Consider the following 18,017-nt stretch of genomic DNA (forward strand, 5'->3'; position numbering starts at 1 on the left):
CACAGAGGAGCTTACTGAAATGTTTGGTTAATTTATGATTTTAAAGTATCCTGTGCACTCTGCCTCATATCCATGATGTGGCAGAACAATCCGCATTGGCCCTTAATGTTAGAACCCCTTTATTACTAGGTGTTAGTGAATCCTTTTTAAACAAGGGACCAGGACACTAGTCTGTGGACCAAATCTCACCTGTTAAGCCTTTTATAAGGACCACAGCTAAGAAAGTTTTATTTTTAAATGCTTGGAAACAAATCAAGAAAAATATTTTATGACAACAAATCATATAACATTGAAATATCGGTGTCACTAAATAAAGTTTTATTGGAACATAATCACACTCATTTGCTTGCATATTGTTTGCTACTGCTTTTGTGCTATAGCTGCAGGGTTGGGTAGTATGTTTGTGTGTTGCAAATCCTAACATTTTCACTATCTGGCTCTGTACAAAGAAAGGATGCTGAGTACTGCTTTAGGTCACACTGTGACCTGAGAATGGATAAGTATAGTTAGCCATATTTAAGTTATATCTCAATTTCCTTTTTCCCAGTTCTAGGTTTAAGGATGTACATTAAGATAAAAGCACATCATTTGAGTTTTCAGAATTGTATTCCAACCTCATTGCCTTAAAGACCTAGAGCTTTTGGAAACGTGAACATTACCAGATTAGATGTTGACAAAATTGAGACTTAAAATCCTATGAAATTATGTAGACACTAGAGGCCTGGTGCATGAAATTTTTGCATGGGGGGGGTTGTCCCCCAGCCTGGCCTGCACCCTCTCTAATCCAGGACCCCCTTGGGGGATGTCCAACTGCCAGTTTAGACAGTCAGACATCCCTCTTGCAATCCAGGACCACTGGCTCCTAACCACTCATGCCTAATGCCCCCAACTGCCCTCCCCTGCCAGCCTGGTCGCTCCCAGTGGCTCTCTCCTGCCAGCCCGGTTGCCCCCAACTGCCCTCCCCTGCTGTCCTGATCACCCCTAACTGCCTCTGCCTTGGTTTTGTCTGGAAGGAAGTCAGATGTCCAGAATATGGCCGGTCAACCTGTTCTAATTAGCATGTTACCCTTTATTAGTATAGATAGATTAAATAGGATAGGCTTGCTTAAATGGGGGCGGGGGAGCCTTTTTCCGCAGGAGGAGATGCTCTTGACAGACAAAAATACATAACCCCTATATCTTGACTGATAGCCAGCCATATGCACTATACTGCCAAACCAGCTATTAAAAAATTGAACCACTTTCTTACACCTTACACCAAACAGCTGGCGCCCTTAAAACCTCTCCACAGCCTCCACCTTAGGTTCTGCCTTTGCAGTTCACCCAGATTAGGTTCTGATTGGTCGATTTCTATGCCAGTTAGCATCAAAAAGTCCACCTTTTAGGCAGCCATTGGCTCCTCGCAGTTCACCCAGATTTGGTTCTGATTGGTCTGTTTCTATGCCCATCAGCGTTCAAAGCTCTGCCTCCTAGGCAGCCATTGGCTCCTCTGGGAAATTTAGAACAGCTCCACCTTCAGGTTGGCACCAGCCCTTTAGTCACGCCCCCAGTCCGCTACTGGGTGTATCTTTGGCCGCTCTGAAAAGTGGCACCTCAGGTCTGTGCTGGTGGCAATTTTGAATTCTCATCCCTGACCTAACCTTCTTACAGTGCAAGCTCTATGACAAAGGCAAGCATTTGTCTTGTTCATTCTTAGTTCACTCATAGACTTTACCTGTGTCTATGCATCTATGCTAGCACCGCATGGTGACTGGCCCAGCGGTCGTTTCTGTCGTCACGGTCATTGCCTTTTTGATATATAGATAACCTTATGTAGACACAATCGGCTCACTCCCTAATCCATCCCCAGCCAGTGGTCTAGAATCTTTCTTGTCTAAATAATAGTATTCTGATTCTTAAAATTTACTATTTTTACAGTTAAGGAGAAATAAAGGAACAACTTTTTATGCTGTTTGATATAATAATTAAAATGTGATGCTAAAGCCCTTTTATAAAATTTGAACCATTTTTTGTCAGTATGTTATCTTGCAGAAAAATAGACCCAGCATGCTTTGGTTGTATAATTTATTACTAACTGTTGGAAGTAACTATTTGTTAGGGTTCATTATGAGGCAATATAGAACCTTCTTTTTTTCATCATTTAATACAATCAAATGGTTTTTACAACATTGTTTACATTTTGTTTAAAAATATTTTATTGAGAAAATACTTAATTAACTTTGTTTTATTTTTAGGGTTATATCCTGTGTTGTGACCTCATGGTTTAAGTGGGAATAAAGATGAGTATAAGCAGTGATGAGGTCAACTTCTTGGTATATAGATACTTGCAAGAGTCAGGTGAGTACTTTCATAAAATAAATAGGCCTCCAATTATTTTAATATTCTCAAAATAACCTTTTATGCATTTGAAATTTGTATCAGTCCAAACTGTTGAACTTTGTATGTTTCCTTAAATGTCTGGACTGCCATTTTAAAGCTATGTGTTACTGCATGGTTTAACTCTCTGACTCTTTCAAATATGTTGGCATCATCTCAGGCAAATATTGGTAACAAATATTTTGGCTTTCACTATTCAAATACCATTTCATAATTTGTTATGAAGTGAGATTATTGTACATAGAACATATAAACTCTCAGATGTCATCAATTTAATAATGTATATTTAGAATTCTTAGGTAAATGTTTTTGGTCCTAATTGTAGTTAGCATTTCAAAAGCTAAATTAGACCTTTTTTCAGAATGTTTTCATAAGTATTATCCCAATTGATTAAGTGTATCTTTGACCTGAATTCTAACTAAATGTATTTATTGAGGGATAATTAGTAAACATAAATCATTGAAATTCATTTGTAATAAATATTAAATAAGTAATTATCTAAGCTTTCTAGACAGATTAATAGATGTTGTTATAAATAGAAGAAAAACTATATGGGGAGATATGGGATGGATTAAGCAAAAAAAAAAAGTAACAATCTAAGAAGTTAAGCTTGGGTTGGATGGGTCATAGGATGGTGGAAAAGATTGACTGCAATGTAAGTGCAGATTGTTAGCATGAGATGGAATTATTCAGGGTTTGAATATGTCACACTGGAGTGGTTGAGTTTTAGAAATTATAGCCTAAATTTATTGCAAGGTTTAATAGTAAAGTGTGGTGTGGTATAAAAAATATAATTTTTGTAGTTGTGCGTGTGGGAAGATAGAAGGAATAGAATAGGACATTGAATTTTCAGTTTTGGTTTTGAAACTCATTCTTCTTCTTAGGGCTCAGATAGTTGTCCTTCCTTGTATAGGAAGTGCAAACGTGGGCTCAGATCCTAGACCCCGCTGCTTGCTGAGATGTTCTCAGCTGCACCTGGTTGTGAGCTTTTTCTTATTCTCAAGTACCACCACTATGCCTCTCTGGCCTGGAACAGCTGGGAAAGTGATACCCAACAAGGACAGGGAGGAGAAAAGGGAAAAGAAACGAAAGGATCCAGCTGATGCAAAATAATTTGCTATGAAGCGCTGAAATTAATAGATCTTGTTTTGTTTTGTTTTTGAAGGCAGATCCAATGAGGACATCCATATAATAATTTGAATAAGATAAAAATGATTAATAAAGTGGGAAAAGGAACGACCTAGTGATTGTTACATATAAACATGTATGCACATGTTTCGATATTGTTATGTAGTACTTTTGGGACAAAATCTAAAGAAATTGTTGGACCAAAACAAAGTACTTTTATGCCTTTGAATCTGACCACTAGTTAAGCCAGGGTTTTGAGGCCTTGGAAACTAAAGCAAAATACATTGGGAAGGATCAGTTGATGGGAAATATATTGCAGTGGCTTGTTAGGTGGTTTGTAAAGGTGGTTATTTAGGCTGAACCATATGAAACTGCTGTTTCAGGAGATCAGGAACAGTGGAATAGTGCAGCAGCACCCTGTGCTTCCACCCTTGCTGGTGAAATAGGGGAAGGTGAAGTTAGGGATGTTAAGGAACACTCACATCTTCCTGCTTCCTCATGCTGCTACAAGAAAATTCAGCAAGTAAAGGGGACAGTAAAATAATACTCTGGATTAATTTCTGAAAGAGTACCAAGTGACAAAATATTATCAAGTCTTCTTAAGAACAAAAAAAGAAAAACTTATTAAAGTTGCTGATGTTCTTAGAGAAAACCCTTATAAATTCCAAGTCTTAAGATGTGTTATGTTGCAATAAAAATAAGGCAAGAATTATATTTTAAAAGGTTTTGTAAGATAGACTGATAGTTATTATATTAAGTCCTTTATAATTGTTTACTGTATTCTTAATTATTCTTTATGTATTCTTGGAAAGGTTTTATACTTTATATAGCAGTATACTGGTGATGAAGTATGATGTTAAGCCACATCTCTGAAAATGTGAAACCGGCCCTTTCATAAAATTTGTAACTTTATAAGAGAAAATGAGACTCAAATGATGACATTTTTTATCCTCACCTGAGGCTATGTTTAGTGCTTTGAGAGAGAGAGGCATTGATGTGTTGTCTTCCATATGCACGTTGACAAGGACTAGAACCCACAACCTTTTGGTGTATGGGAAGACACTCAAACCAACTGAGCCACCCTGCCAGGGCTCAACTGATGACATTTTGATTTACTGCACTTTTTCTACGAATGCAACTTGTCATAAATTTAAGAATTGCCTAGATCAGAATTCTAAAGTTTGATCCTTGGACCACCTGTATCAGAATCACTTAGAAAACAGTGAATGGGGCCCAAGAATCTGCATTTTACAAATGCTGCAGGTGATTCTAAGGCAGTGATGGCGAACCTTTTGAGCTCGGCATGTCAGCATTTTGAAAACCCTAACTTAACTCTGGTGCTGTGTCACATATAGAAATTTTTTGATATTTGCAACCATAGTAAAACAAAGATTTATATTTTTGATATTTATTTTATATATTTAAATGTCATTTAACAAAGAAAAATCAACCAAAAAAATGAGTTCGTGTGTCACCTCTGATAGGCGTGTCATAGGTTCACCATCACTGTTAAGGCATAATAAAGTTTGAAAGCCCCTAGTCTATATTAATTAGTTGTAGGACAATTGGAACTTGACAGACAAGTATGTAGCTGTTCACAATATCTTGAAAGAAAAATTATATCTAGTAACCACTTGAGAGAAAATAGAAACCATGAAATGTACACATGGTTGAGAGTTGGAATGTGAGACTATCTCCTGAAGTGGTAGCTGCCAGTAAAAGTGGTATATTTGTATTTGTAGGTAAGGTTTTCCAGGAATGATGAGGCATGTTTATATCATAAAGGATACTATCAGATATTCTTTTGAAATTACTTCTAGAAATAGGAGATGGGAAAAGTTTAAAACATATAGTTCTGTCAGGTTTCTGACAGAGCTCAGAATCTAACCCAGTCGTGGGCAAACTACGGCCCGCGGGCCGGATCTGGCCCATTTGAAATGAATAAAACTTAAAAAAAAAAAAAAAAAGACCATATCCTTTTATGTAATGATGTTTACTTTGAATTTATATTAGTTCACACAAACACTCCATCCATGCTTTTGTCTGGCCCTCCGGTCCAGTTTAAGAACCCATTGTGGCCCTCGAGTCAAAAAGTTTGCCCACCCCTGATCTAACCCATCTCAGGACTCCCACTGCTCCAAAGGCTTGTTCTTGGTTCCGATTTCCATTTGTACATAAAAATCTTGGAATCACATAGTCCACAAATTCCTTTATCACAAAGGATACTTACTGAGAATTGGCCGTTAAATATGTAAGAAATATGATGTAAATTACTTTTTTAAGCCATAAATATTTCTCAAAAGATTTAAAGCAATATAGAAGAAACTAGAATCTTGCTATTTCTCCATAAGAGTACTGAATTGGATTAGGAGATATGAAAAAAGAAATCACAACAAAGACAGTGTCTGTGCAAAGACATTAAATACTGGTTTGCAAAGACTTACCACAAAGGAAAATAAAATTTCCTTCTTCTTTGTCTCATTCTCTAAAAGCTATCAGTCAGAAATTCCAAAAAGCACCTTATGAACATTTGATTCTGTTTTGCTAAAGGTGGAATTTAGAAATTTTTCAGTAAGAATGTCTAATATTTGTTCTCAACAAGCAGTGTTTAACACTGACTGGATGATGGTATCCAGCTCCAGAGGGGATAAATTACTTGAATTGTTTTCATCTTAAATACTTTAAGTGGTGAGCATTCTACTATTGTGACTGTTATCACTACTAGAAGATACACTCTGTTCAAAGTCCCCTTCTTCCCCCACAAATTACTTAATTTCTCAGATCTTCAGTTGCCACATCTATAAACTTTGTTGCTTGTTAAAAAGGGATTACATTGTGATATATGGCCTCACATATACTATAGACGTCTGTTTGAAATAAGCCGTTCTCCCCTATTCATTAAAACGAGTTAAGAGAAAAGTCTGTTTATTGTAGGATGTTTATATTAAGGGTTGCCACTTTTTATTTTCCTCAATTTTACCTCTGGAAAGTTCACCCTAAGCAAATTACTTTGCTCATCATCATTCTGTACTTTTGTGAATTAGAGTTACATACTCAACAAAGTGAAAATATTTTACATGTAGTACTGTGAGTACGATTAACTTGATTCAGTATGCTCCTTTATTTAGCGCTCACCCATGAGCATCAGTAACTTGATTGCCCTTAATAACTCATAAAGTAGAAACCATATGCAGAATAAATAGTAGTACACACTAAGTAGTACACACTAAATTATACTTATATAACAGCTCCTAATACAGTGGTACTTTCAGAAGAGCTAAACTGGTTTGGACTTTTTTTAATGCCCCCATCGCCCCCTCCTTTGCATTTGTTGTTTCTCTTGACTCTGATGTAGTTATTCACAGTTTTAATTTACTTTTTTCTAGAGAAGTTGTTCCTGTCAATTATTTGTGAAATTTGTGGCACCCCCCTTTTTTTGTGCCTTTGTGTAATATATATTTTCATTTTGCCTAAATTGTGTATTTGGTTTGGGGGAGAATTCTTCATTGTAGATTTAACTGTTGTCTTTTGCATGTTTGTTTATGATATACTTGAATGTTGGATATTATGAAGAGTTGTATTTGAAGACTAACTGGAAAATGCAAAAACAGCATGTCCTTATTACTGAGTTATTTTCTAGATTGTGATTCTGAATACTATTATTTTGTTTTAATTCCCCTGTTTTTAGAACTGAGGTTCGTCTTGCCATACAGTCTCTATGAGAAAGTAACAATATATGTAGGTTTAAAGGGTTTGGTTCATGGAAGAGCATCTTGTCTCCTGCACCCCACCCTCTGAGCTCTCCACTGTGTTCTGCCCTTTACAAAGGGATAGCGCATTTCCCTGGATATAGGCCTTGCACCACACCACTTTTTCTGAGATGGTGCTTACTTCCCATGTCCTATTTGTTTATAACGGGTGGGGAACGTCTGGCCCTTGGACCGTATAAGGCCCGAGAAATCATTTGGTCTAGCCCCGCCAAGGTATTAGGGGTGAGTTAACTAAATGTTTGAACAAATATAGCAGGCTAATTTTTAAGTTGGTGATTTTATCTAACCCATGAATAATGTTATAAATATCCAAATGGCCCTTGGCAGAAAGAAGGTTCCCCACCCCTGGTTCATAAGATCACCCATCAAAGCCCCCCTCCCCCCCATACACACTAACTTTAGAAATATAGATGTGATCATAGTAGGTACAAACTAACCTGAATGTTTATGTGGTAACATTAAGGTTCTAACCTGTAACATCAAAATCCATTCCTTCATATTTTTAAAAAAATATGTTTTTATTGATTTCAGAGAGGAAGGGAAAAGGAGAGATAGAAACATCAATGATGAGAGAGAATCATTGATTGGCTGCCTCTTGCACGCCTCCTATTGGGGATTGAACCCGCAACCCAGGCATGTGCCCTTGGCCAGAATCGAACCCAGGACCCTTCAGTCCATAGGCTGACGCTCTATCCACTGAGCCAAACCAGCTGGGACAATAATTTAATGATTTCTGTTTTAACCCCTGCAATGGCTAGTACAATGTCAGCAATCAAGTGACAGTGTAGTTTCTCTTGGCTCAGATACAGGTAACTGGGCTAGATAAACATTCCTGTCCACGTACTCTCCTGCTGGTGCCATTTATAAACAGACTGGACCAGCAGACAGGATGGAGTCAGGTGAAACTGGCTACAGTAATGTGCCTCTAGCCATGAAGAACTGGAGTGAGGAAAGTTCGAATCTGGAATACCCACCTTTAATCTTTCAATTTATATGAGTAGTAGAATAGTCAGCTACAAAAGAACAAGTAGTTATACAGAGATTTGCTTTAGAAGCAAATAAAATATGCATTAACATTTGACATATAGTTGTTGTATAGATGGCTAATTAACAATGAACAGCAAACAGTTGTCATAAATGTTAGCAGTTACTGTACTTTTATACTTCCAAATCAGTTCTTTTTTTGTCACCTGAATGACTATATTTCTCTGATTGATAGAGGAAATTTCAATTACGTATTTCCGGCTGATATACTTGTTAAAAGACAACTTTAATAGTTGCCAAACAGAACTTGTCCAATCTTAATAATAATCTTTCTGTTTTTCTTTTAAAGAATTTCCAGCATAGTGAGAGTATAAGGAAACAAATTTTGATGGCATTATACATTTGCACAATTTTGGGGGGAAAGCAGTTTGGCAATCATGAAAACTCCTTTAAAATGCTAATATACATCCCTTTCAACTTTTGAGGGAGTCCATTCTAAGAAGAAAAGAAATTACACCTGGCAAAAACCTATACACATATTGAAGCAAGATTCTTTTTAAATAGTGAATATTGGAAAAGTCCAACTGTCCAGCTTTGGGATGAATTTACTAAATTTATTGGTTGAATATTATAATAATAAAATTATTTCAGAAAATATGATTTAAACGAAATGTTTATAGTTGTATGTATGTTTAAGAGCAAAATTAGGGCACAAAATTACACAGCCAATGTATTATAATTTTTTTTGTGGGGGGAACAATATGTAAAGAAAAAAAGAAATACAAACATATTAACAGTTGCAGTGGGTTTTGGTGTTGTATTATTTTTTTCTTCACATTTTCCTCTATTTTGTTTTTTGTAAGTGCTGAGTCTAACTCTTCAACATCAAAGATCCCCCATAGGATGATTTCCCCTATTTTCTTTTACCTTTTCTGAAATCTTTAAGCATTTGATTGTGGAACTTTTTTGTTGTTGTTCAAGCATGTTTTTATTTTTCTTGGACAATAAACCGTGACAGGAATTGATGGATCATATTGTAATTCTAACTTTAATTTGTTTACTTTTCAATTACAGTTGATATACAATATTATATTAGTTTTAGGTGTACCAGACCCCCAATAAGTCTAGTACCCACCTGGCACTATAATATGACTTCTGAAATGATCCCCCAATAAGTCTAGTACCCACCTGGCACTATACGTAGTTATTACAATATTTTTTACTATATTCCCTGTGCTTATACATCCCCATGACTAATGATTGTGGAACTTTTAGAGTAAAAAAACTCTGGGTCTGTAGGACATAGGTGGAAATGGATTTTGGGTCAAGGGTATGTGTGAAGTTGGGAGCAGGGATAGCATTATTTAGGGTTTTCTGACCTGAGGCTTAAATATAGGACCTTGTACAAATCAGATTTTCCTTCCAGACTATGGCACTGTATTGTATAATAGTTAAGCTTTGCTCCCCACCCCCTCTGGTTTAGATACCCAGTATCATAGCCATGAGGATCAGGGCCCATTTTCTTGTTTGTCTTCTCTGTTTGTAGAGTGGCCGACTCCTGAAGACTAACTCTGCCTTTGAGAACACAATCTCTGTCATCCCAAGGGAGGGCACCCCCTGAAATAAGCAATATTCAGAACAAGGTGGTTTTGTGATCTCCTTTCTCACATGGGAATGGTGTGTGGTCTCATGAATAACCACACACACCCCTGCCACTGCTTGTCTTTGTCACTGAATTACTATCATTCTACGCTGGAATCTCCTTTTTACCTCCCAAACCTTAATTACCTTAGTGAATGTGTGGAGTACTTGATTCAGAGATAGTCTTTATATCAGACTTGCTCTTACCCCTGAAAAGAAGGGATGCTATTTAGGTTGTCAGGCCAGACTTCAGTATTGCACAGATTTAGGTTGATCCCTTTTGCCTTCTACTTTGTGAGTCAGAAGCTGTCCCTGAAAAAATATTTCCTACATATACATTTACAGATGAATGGAAATATTTTCTAGCGTAACCCTGGTTTAAGTTCTATTTTTGTTTTTCCAGGAAGATTTAAGTAAGTCATATGCTTTTTCTGGATTCATAGATTTTCTGATGTGTCAAGATACATTATAGTAAAACTAGAGGCCTGGTGCATGAAATTGTGCACGGGTGGGGGGGGTTGTGGAGCGAGGGAGTCCCTCAGCCCAGCCTGTGCCCTCTCGCAGTCTGGGAGCCCTGGCTCCTTACTGGGAGCCCTCTCTTCTTACTGCCCGCCTGCTCCCTGCTCTTTACCACTCGGCTCACTGCTCCTTAGTGGTGCCGTGGAGGTGGGAGAGGCTCCCACCACTGTGCTTGCCAGCCATGAGCCCAGCTTCTGGCTGAGCAGCCCTCCCCCAGTGGGAGTGCAGTGACCACCAGGGGACAGCTCCTGCATTGAGGGTCTGCTCTGTGGTGGTCAATGCGCGTCATAGCGACTGAGCATTCTGCCATAACAGTCGATTAGGCCAGTGGTCGGCAAACTGCGGCTTGTGAGCCACATGCGGCTCTTTGGCCCCTTGAGTGTGGATCTTCCATAAAATACCACGTGCGGGCGTGCATATACAGTGCGATGGAAACTTCATGGCCCAGCGCAGAAGTCAGTATTTTGTGGAAGAGCCACACTCAAGAAGAGCTGCATGTGGCTCGCGAGCCGCAGTTTGCCGACCACTGGCTTAGGCTTTTATTATATAGATTGCATTCTGATTTAACAAATATTTACTGGGCACTGGATAAATTAGGTAATGTCTTCTTCCAGAATGGAAAGGTTAGTAGACATAAATCCTTCCTTCAGGCAGCCCAGCACACACTTACATAGAACCATAGATGTACACAGTGTGTTAAGTGCTATACATATGAAAGAATTAGCACAGAAGAGAATGGTCAACCTGAGGGCAGTGAAAGGAAGGACTTCGCCTCCATTTAGTTAGGAGAAAAGAGCATAAAAATACATAAGGCCCAAAGGCATGAGGTAAGACAGCATATTCGAGGTGTTACAAGTAATGTTAACCACTTAAATGTGCAGTGGGAAGGAGTGTAGGGGTGTGGAATTGGGGAGATGAATCTGGACAGATAAGTAGGGTCAGATTACAAAAGTAACTGTGGCATACTTAGGAGTTTGGCCTTTATTATGAAGGCCAAAGGAATTATCGAAAGTGCCCAAGTAAGGAGTGATACAATCAGTTTTTGTTTTCCAAGCAGTATTCTAACTGTGATGTGGCAGATGTACTAATTGCCGAGGAGAGGAAAGGAACTTATGACAGGAATAGTGCAAGGGATCATGAAACTAAACTCCAGGTTTTGGTAGAGAAGGAAAGCTGATGACAGAGACCAGAGAGGTAGGATTGATAGGATTTGGTGAATGCTGAAACGCCAGCAACAGGGTTGGGAGTGAGGGTGTAAAGTCAGAAATTTCTAAGGAAAAAGAAGTTTTAAGAAGGGTCAAGAAGAAAATTAATTTTGAACATGTTTTTAAGCTGCCCTGTAATGTTATCACTACAAATAAAGAGAAAATGATAAAGTCCAACCTTTATATACATAGAGGTTTACATGTGAACCTTCTTTAGAGTAAGCATTAATGAGTGCCAAAACAATGCTAATGACCACTTCGGGTTTGTGTTCTGGTTGTTTGAGAACATTCTAAGTGCATGTGCAATAACTTGAGATAGATATAAGCACTGGTGATAGCTTCTGTCCTTGGCTGACAGAACAAATTAAGGATATATGCAACGTTCCAGCCAAAAATGGACATCTGTTGGATATCCACCTTCAACTTTTAGGATATTCTTGGACATAAGCTTGGACTATGTCATCTAATTAGTAGTGTTTAAATGTAATGATTTTTATTTTTACAAATTGTACTTATGAACTAGTGCCAGAATCACGGACTTTGCTACAGTTTATAAGGCTTATGAAATCAAAACACTTCTAAAAACTAGCTAATAAGGTGTCTTAATATTTCATGCACTGCTATCACCACTTTGTAACACTTGAAGCTGGAACAGAAGAACACTGATGTGATTTTTGTGTGCTCTTAGTGAACCAGAAGCGCACTCTGGCTCTGCTTTATTTTTAACCGTATTCTAACTGTTCAGTAGGAACAATAGAGTGTAGTAGTTAATGGTCTCTGAATGAATCCTTACTTTCTTAACAGCTGTCTTTCCATTTGCTAATTTTGATAATAAAATAATACAATTATATATGCATGGTACTTGGTGAAGACCCTTCATAAATACTATTTATCTTAAAATCTTACTTTTAAATCTTAATGTCTTAAATCTTAAATCTCTAAGCCACTTGGCTGTTTAGCTTTTTTCCTATTCATGATTTACTGCAGAATTTATTTAGGGAGGAGTATATAATGAAAAACAAAATCTCCTACCTCATTGCTTATTGATTTCAAGAGAAAATCTCTCATCCTTTCTCCCCATCCTTTCTAGTCTTCATTCTCCTGGATCCCACTCATATTCACGTAGTTGTGAGTTTTTCCCATTGGTGAGTTTTTAGCCATCCCTGTGAGTTTAGATTAAGCTGAAAACTATAAATGTGTTTAATAACAGTTGCCTGTTGGAAAAATCATGAGGTTAAAATGAAAGTCTTAAAAGGTAACATCTTTTCACTTCTCACTATGGGTAGTTTCAGGAATGGAAAGGTTAGGTGTTCCAAAGAGGGAAGGAGCCATGAGGAAAATCAACTTAGGTATCTAATCAAGTCTGTCTATTAAACATTTAAAATATTTCCTAGGCACATGTTCTTTGTGAGTTTACAGTAGTTTACTATAGATGGTTCATAAGTGCCACATGGAGCCTGAGTGGAAGCATAAAATGCAAAGAATAAAAGACATGGACTAAGTACTAAAAACCTGGGCTAGACAACTGTTATATAGGTTAAATCCATTTAACCAAGACCTCAATAAGCCCATATTCATTTACTTTATTTAGTGTGAAGGTTTCTCAACATTCTGTATTATATGCATAATTTAATTGTTTAAAATTCATTAGTGACAATTGCTTCTTAGTGATAAGCTCTGATGGATATTGTCTAGAATTTTTTTTTAAATACATATTTATTGATTTCAGAGAGAAAGGGAGAGGGAGAGAGAGATAGAAACATCAGTGATGGGAGAGAATCATTGATTGGCTGCCTCCTGCACGCCCCACACTGGGGATCAAGGTCGCAACCCGCGCATGTGCCCTTGGCCGGTATCGAACCCGGGACCCTTCAGTCCACAGGCCTACGATCTATCCACTGAACCAAACCTGCCAAGGCTATTGTCTAGAATTTTACTTTTCACTTTGAACTTGGCTTGCATTAAAAAGCAAGGCTAACATAAAAAGATTTTGTTATGTGAGTTTTGGTTTTAAGTATTACAAATAAAAATTAAAGGACTGCTAATGGAGACAGACTGGATTTTCACTTGCTAACTCATTTTCTAACACTTTCATTTAGGTGGGTTATTGCTACGTGGCAAAGAATTAGTAATTTTTTTTTTAGCATTTAATTCATACACTGGGTTTTAAGCATGAAGTTATTTTTCATTATTACATTTCAATTTTCTTATATTATTTTTAGTTTGCTTTTTATTTCCTAAGTAGTTTCTAAAAACCTACAAAAGATTGAATTTATAAGGTGTTTGACAATTTGTTTGTGATTAAATATACTATGAAAATTTATTAAATGTCACTTAATTTATCTTGGCCTAAATTATCTTGAGTGAAGCAGTTGAGTCACATGGTTTTCAAATGCTTTCTTCAAACTTAAAGTTCGATGCTATTTGTAGAGGAAATTTGTGCTGCAGCTAAATTTTACATGTACTAGAAATTTTAAATAATAGTACATTACATAATTAAAGGAAAATAATAAAGGTTAACATATTTGAATTTTGGTATTTCTTTTGTTTAAAAACATACACTTGACCTTAGCTAACAGTCTGGAATTTTAAAGGTGTGGGATTTGTTTTTGAAAGATTATAGAGATCTTTCGTTTGTGTCTTACAGCATGCTGCCACTAGGAAAATAACTTCTTACACCTTCTCTTTTGCTTTTAGGATTTTCTCATTCGGCGTTTACCTTTGGTATAGAAAGCCATATCAGTCAATCAAACATAAATGGTGCCCTTGTCCCACCTGCTGCATTGATTTCTATCATCCAAAAAGGTCTACAGTATGTAGAGGCAGAAGTTAGTATTAATGAGGTAAGGAAGATTTATTTCAAATAATTCTTAAATCTGATAGCTTCTTTGCTCATTTGTTATCTGACTTCAGCTTCTCTGGGTTAACAGTTGAGAGGTGTTGTTTCTAACGTAGGGGTCAGGCTGCACAGGCAAGGCATGTTGGCTCCCAAAGGTGAGGACCGCTATCTGTAGCTTATTTCACTATAAATGGCTTTATAAGTAAACAGTAAGAAATAATTTTCTTTAAAACAACAGTATTGATGGTCTGAAAAAATCAGAAAATTTCAGATTATTTGGTTATACCTGATGTTGGAAGGCAGTTCATAATTAAAGCTAATTCTTGATATTAGTGCCTATTTAAGGTCCATATACCAGTATTGGTAGTTTAACTCAGGTGTCAGCCAATTTTGTCCCATAAACCAAATCCTGTCTGCTTGTTTTTGTAAAGTTTGATTGGAACACATTCATGCTCATTCATTGACGTATTGTCTGGCTACTTTTGTGCTACTATGGCAGATTGAATAGTTGTGACAGAGAATTTATGGTCTGCAAAGCCTAAAATATTTACAATTTGGTCTTTTACAGAAAATGTTGCAAACCCTGGTCCAGCTGAAAATTTTCATATATGGACAGGATTTATGATATGTGGAGCTTTTGCCTTATTTTCATTTCAGAGATTAATATGTTCCCCTTTCCTTTCGCAAAAATATGTGAACAAACATTTTAACAAATATTCTTAAAACTGAAGCATCCATGGTTTCTATTTATTACTGTAGTTACATAGTATACTAAAATTGATTTCATTGTCTTTGTTTTCCTCATCTCTAACTGATAAATTTGCTAATACTAAATTAAACGTGTTCTGTCTTTTAGCACTTTCCCTCCAAAAATATCCTTAACAGAGGGTGATTAACAATTTCTAGCAGTAGCCAGAGATGAAGTCTCATTTTATTCGAAAAACCCTGTGTAAATTTAATATAGTTCTCCACAATGTGTCTGTGTCAGTTTTAATATTTATTTTTAAATTACTTATAAATTAAAATACTTTCACCTACTCCTCAAATACTCCATTACACTCGACAGCTTAGAAAGATGTGCTGTGTTTGCAGCCTGGAGCCCTGGTCACACAATGCAGATTGTCAGGAGGATGTGGTTATCTGCTTTACATACATATCACGTTGGCTAATTTGCACTGTTTCTATTTCCAACTTGCTCTGCGTTTGTATCTCTTCTTGTGCTCACTGGAGAACTTTTATTAATTGTGAAGCCCCTAATATCCGTGAGAGGAGCTTTGGAAAATTACCGCAAGTCCATAAAATTAAAGAGCAGCAGCCTGTGAGTTAGGATGCCTCTCAACTGGTAGAACCCATGAGACTTCCCCAGGGAGCTTTTTGAAGCAGTTCCTGAGCTCTTCAGAGATTTTGATTCCGTAGGTTTGAATCTACATTTCTAACAAGTTACCAGGTAATGTGCTCCTTGCACCACACTTTGAGGAGCACTGGTTAAGAGATGCCAGCTGCTGTTGACCAGTGTGTAGCTTCAAGTCTTTAAACCTGACCGTGCTTGCTTGCACTCCAACATTAGTAAAATGAAATGTCATATGGCATAATATATGGAGTCTTTCTGTTTTAATCAAATCACAAGAAACTTTAAAGTCCAACAAAGCTATTTATAAGTTTTGGTTTTAAAGAAATATTTTCTATACTGTGGTACCAAATCTCTTATTGTGTGAATGATTTTATTTTGGTCATTGCTTTTGACTAACGGATTTTTGAAATATAATTAATAAACCTTTCTATTATCTGGGCCTACTTTTATTATTCCTTTCAGTTTTTCAGCTTTACATGTGCAACATATAACACTAAGAACCAGGTGAGAAGGAAAACTTTAAACAGTTATTTGCAGTTGCTTCTTCGGTTTCCTTCTGATTCCTTTCCTTCTTATGCACATTCAGAAAATTATCTTAAAATATTTTGTCTTGGAATGAAGCTTTTCATTTCTGCTGTGGACTTGTATGAATACAAATTACTGTAAATATGACACCTTTGATTTTTCTTCTTTTCTAAATCCAGGATGGTACCTTGTTTGATGGTCGACCAATAGAGTCTTTGTCACTGATAGATGCCGTAATGCCTGATGTAGTACAAACAAGACAACAAGCTTACAGAGACAAGCTTGCACAGCAACAAGCAGCAGCTGCAGCAGCTGCCGCAGCTGCCACGAACCAACAAGGATCTGCAAAAAATGGAGAAAACACAGCAAATGGAGAGGAGAATGGGGCACATACTATAGCAAGTGAGCTGAGATAGAATTTTTAAAAATTCCTTTTCAAAAGAAATGTTTGTTTCATATGGATGTCACCTCTTTGAAGCTGAAATAACACCATACTTACCATTTATGCCAACTTGTTCCCCTAACTCTTACCACACAGTTCAGATTTTCATTCCTAAAGCTCAGAAAGTGAGGTTTACAGTAATGGATTTTATTTTGTTTCAAAAAAATATTTAGATAATTATTTTTCTATGGTTAAATGAGTTTTGTGTCTGCATTTGATTTCTAAATAAAATGTGTAACACTAGTCATTAACAAATACAGTGACGCTCTGACATGGAGCTATAAAGGCAACTCCCATGTTATAGGAATGATATCAGCAACCCCTACTGGCGGGAACTCAGAATAGTATTGGCATGGATTACATGTTCAAATCTTTTTATCACTTTAGTCATGTTTGTGGGTCTAACCTTTTGCAGCCCTTCTCTACCCTCATCCTCTAACCCCTACCTCTAAACACACACTCAGATATATATATATATCTTGGCCATACTTGACTAAAGATAAGAATTCATTCTCCATGTGATAAGTACTGTGTAGTCAAGTTACACTCTGTATTATAAAGGAGGGATTTCCCCAGCATGTTGCAATATAACCTGACTGGAATTTTCCACTTGTTTCCTGTGCTGCAGATAATCATACTGATATGATGGAGGTGGATGGGGATGTTGAAATCCCTCCTAACAAGGCAGTTGTGTTACGGGGCCATGAATCTGAAGTGTTCATCTGTGCCTGGAACCCTGTTAGTGATCTCTTGGCATCGGGGTATGTTTCTCAAAGTGAAACTAAAATGGATTTAAAAAAAATATCTTACTGAACCTATTACATTTTATAAATACATTACTTATGTTTTTTAGGTTTCTGTTGTTGCTTATTAGTGTTCATTTTGCCTCAATAAATCTTCATTCCTTCATAAAGTAACCTTGGAAGTTTTCATTAAACTCACTATTTCAGGGGTTATTTGGGGCCCTCAAAATGGAGTCAGAGAAAAAATACTGGAAATGGAAATTCCTGGTATTCTGGTTTTATTTGCCTTAGTAATTTAGGATATAATTATGTTGGTGTTTTTTTAGTTTTTTTAAATATATTTTATTGATTTTTTACAGAGAGGAAGGGAGAGAGATAGAGAGTCAGAAACATCGATGAGAGAGAGACATCAATCAGCTGCCTCCTGCACATCTCCCACTGGGGATGTGCCCGCAACCCAGGTACATGCCCTTGACCAGAATCGAACCTGGGAC

General features: G+C 37.0%; 1 protein-coding gene across 9 annotated transcripts in view; it reads left to right on the forward strand.

The window, feature by feature from the left end:
- TBL1XR1 (transducin (beta)-like 1 X-linked receptor 1) overlaps positions 1 to 18,017 on the forward strand; it is a 171,055-nt gene that overhangs the window by 126,149 nt on the left and 26,889 nt on the right. For 7 of the 9 annotated variants that reach the window (XM_006770030.2, XM_015568010.1, XM_015568011.1 and 4 more), the window contains 4 exons: positions 2,235 to 2,337; positions 14,321 to 14,466; positions 16,518 to 16,740; positions 17,409 to 17,541. In XM_006770030.2, the coding sequence (XP_006770093.1) occupies positions 2,280 to 2,337; positions 14,321 to 14,466; positions 16,518 to 16,740; positions 17,409 to 17,541 (560 nt within the window). In that variant the 5' untranslated portion in view covers positions 2,235 to 2,279. The remainder of the gene's footprint in view (positions 1 to 2,234; positions 2,338 to 14,320; positions 14,467 to 16,517; positions 16,741 to 17,408; positions 17,542 to 18,017) is intronic. The other 2 variants (XM_015568016.1, XM_015568009.1) reach the window with 1 other exon arrangement.

This window comes from Myotis davidii, unplaced genomic scaffold (genome assembly GCF_000327345.1).
Source record: "Myotis davidii unplaced genomic scaffold, ASM32734v1 scaffold123, whole genome shotgun sequence".
Classification (NCBI taxonomy): domain Eukaryota; kingdom Metazoa; phylum Chordata; class Mammalia; order Chiroptera; family Vespertilionidae; genus Myotis; species Myotis davidii.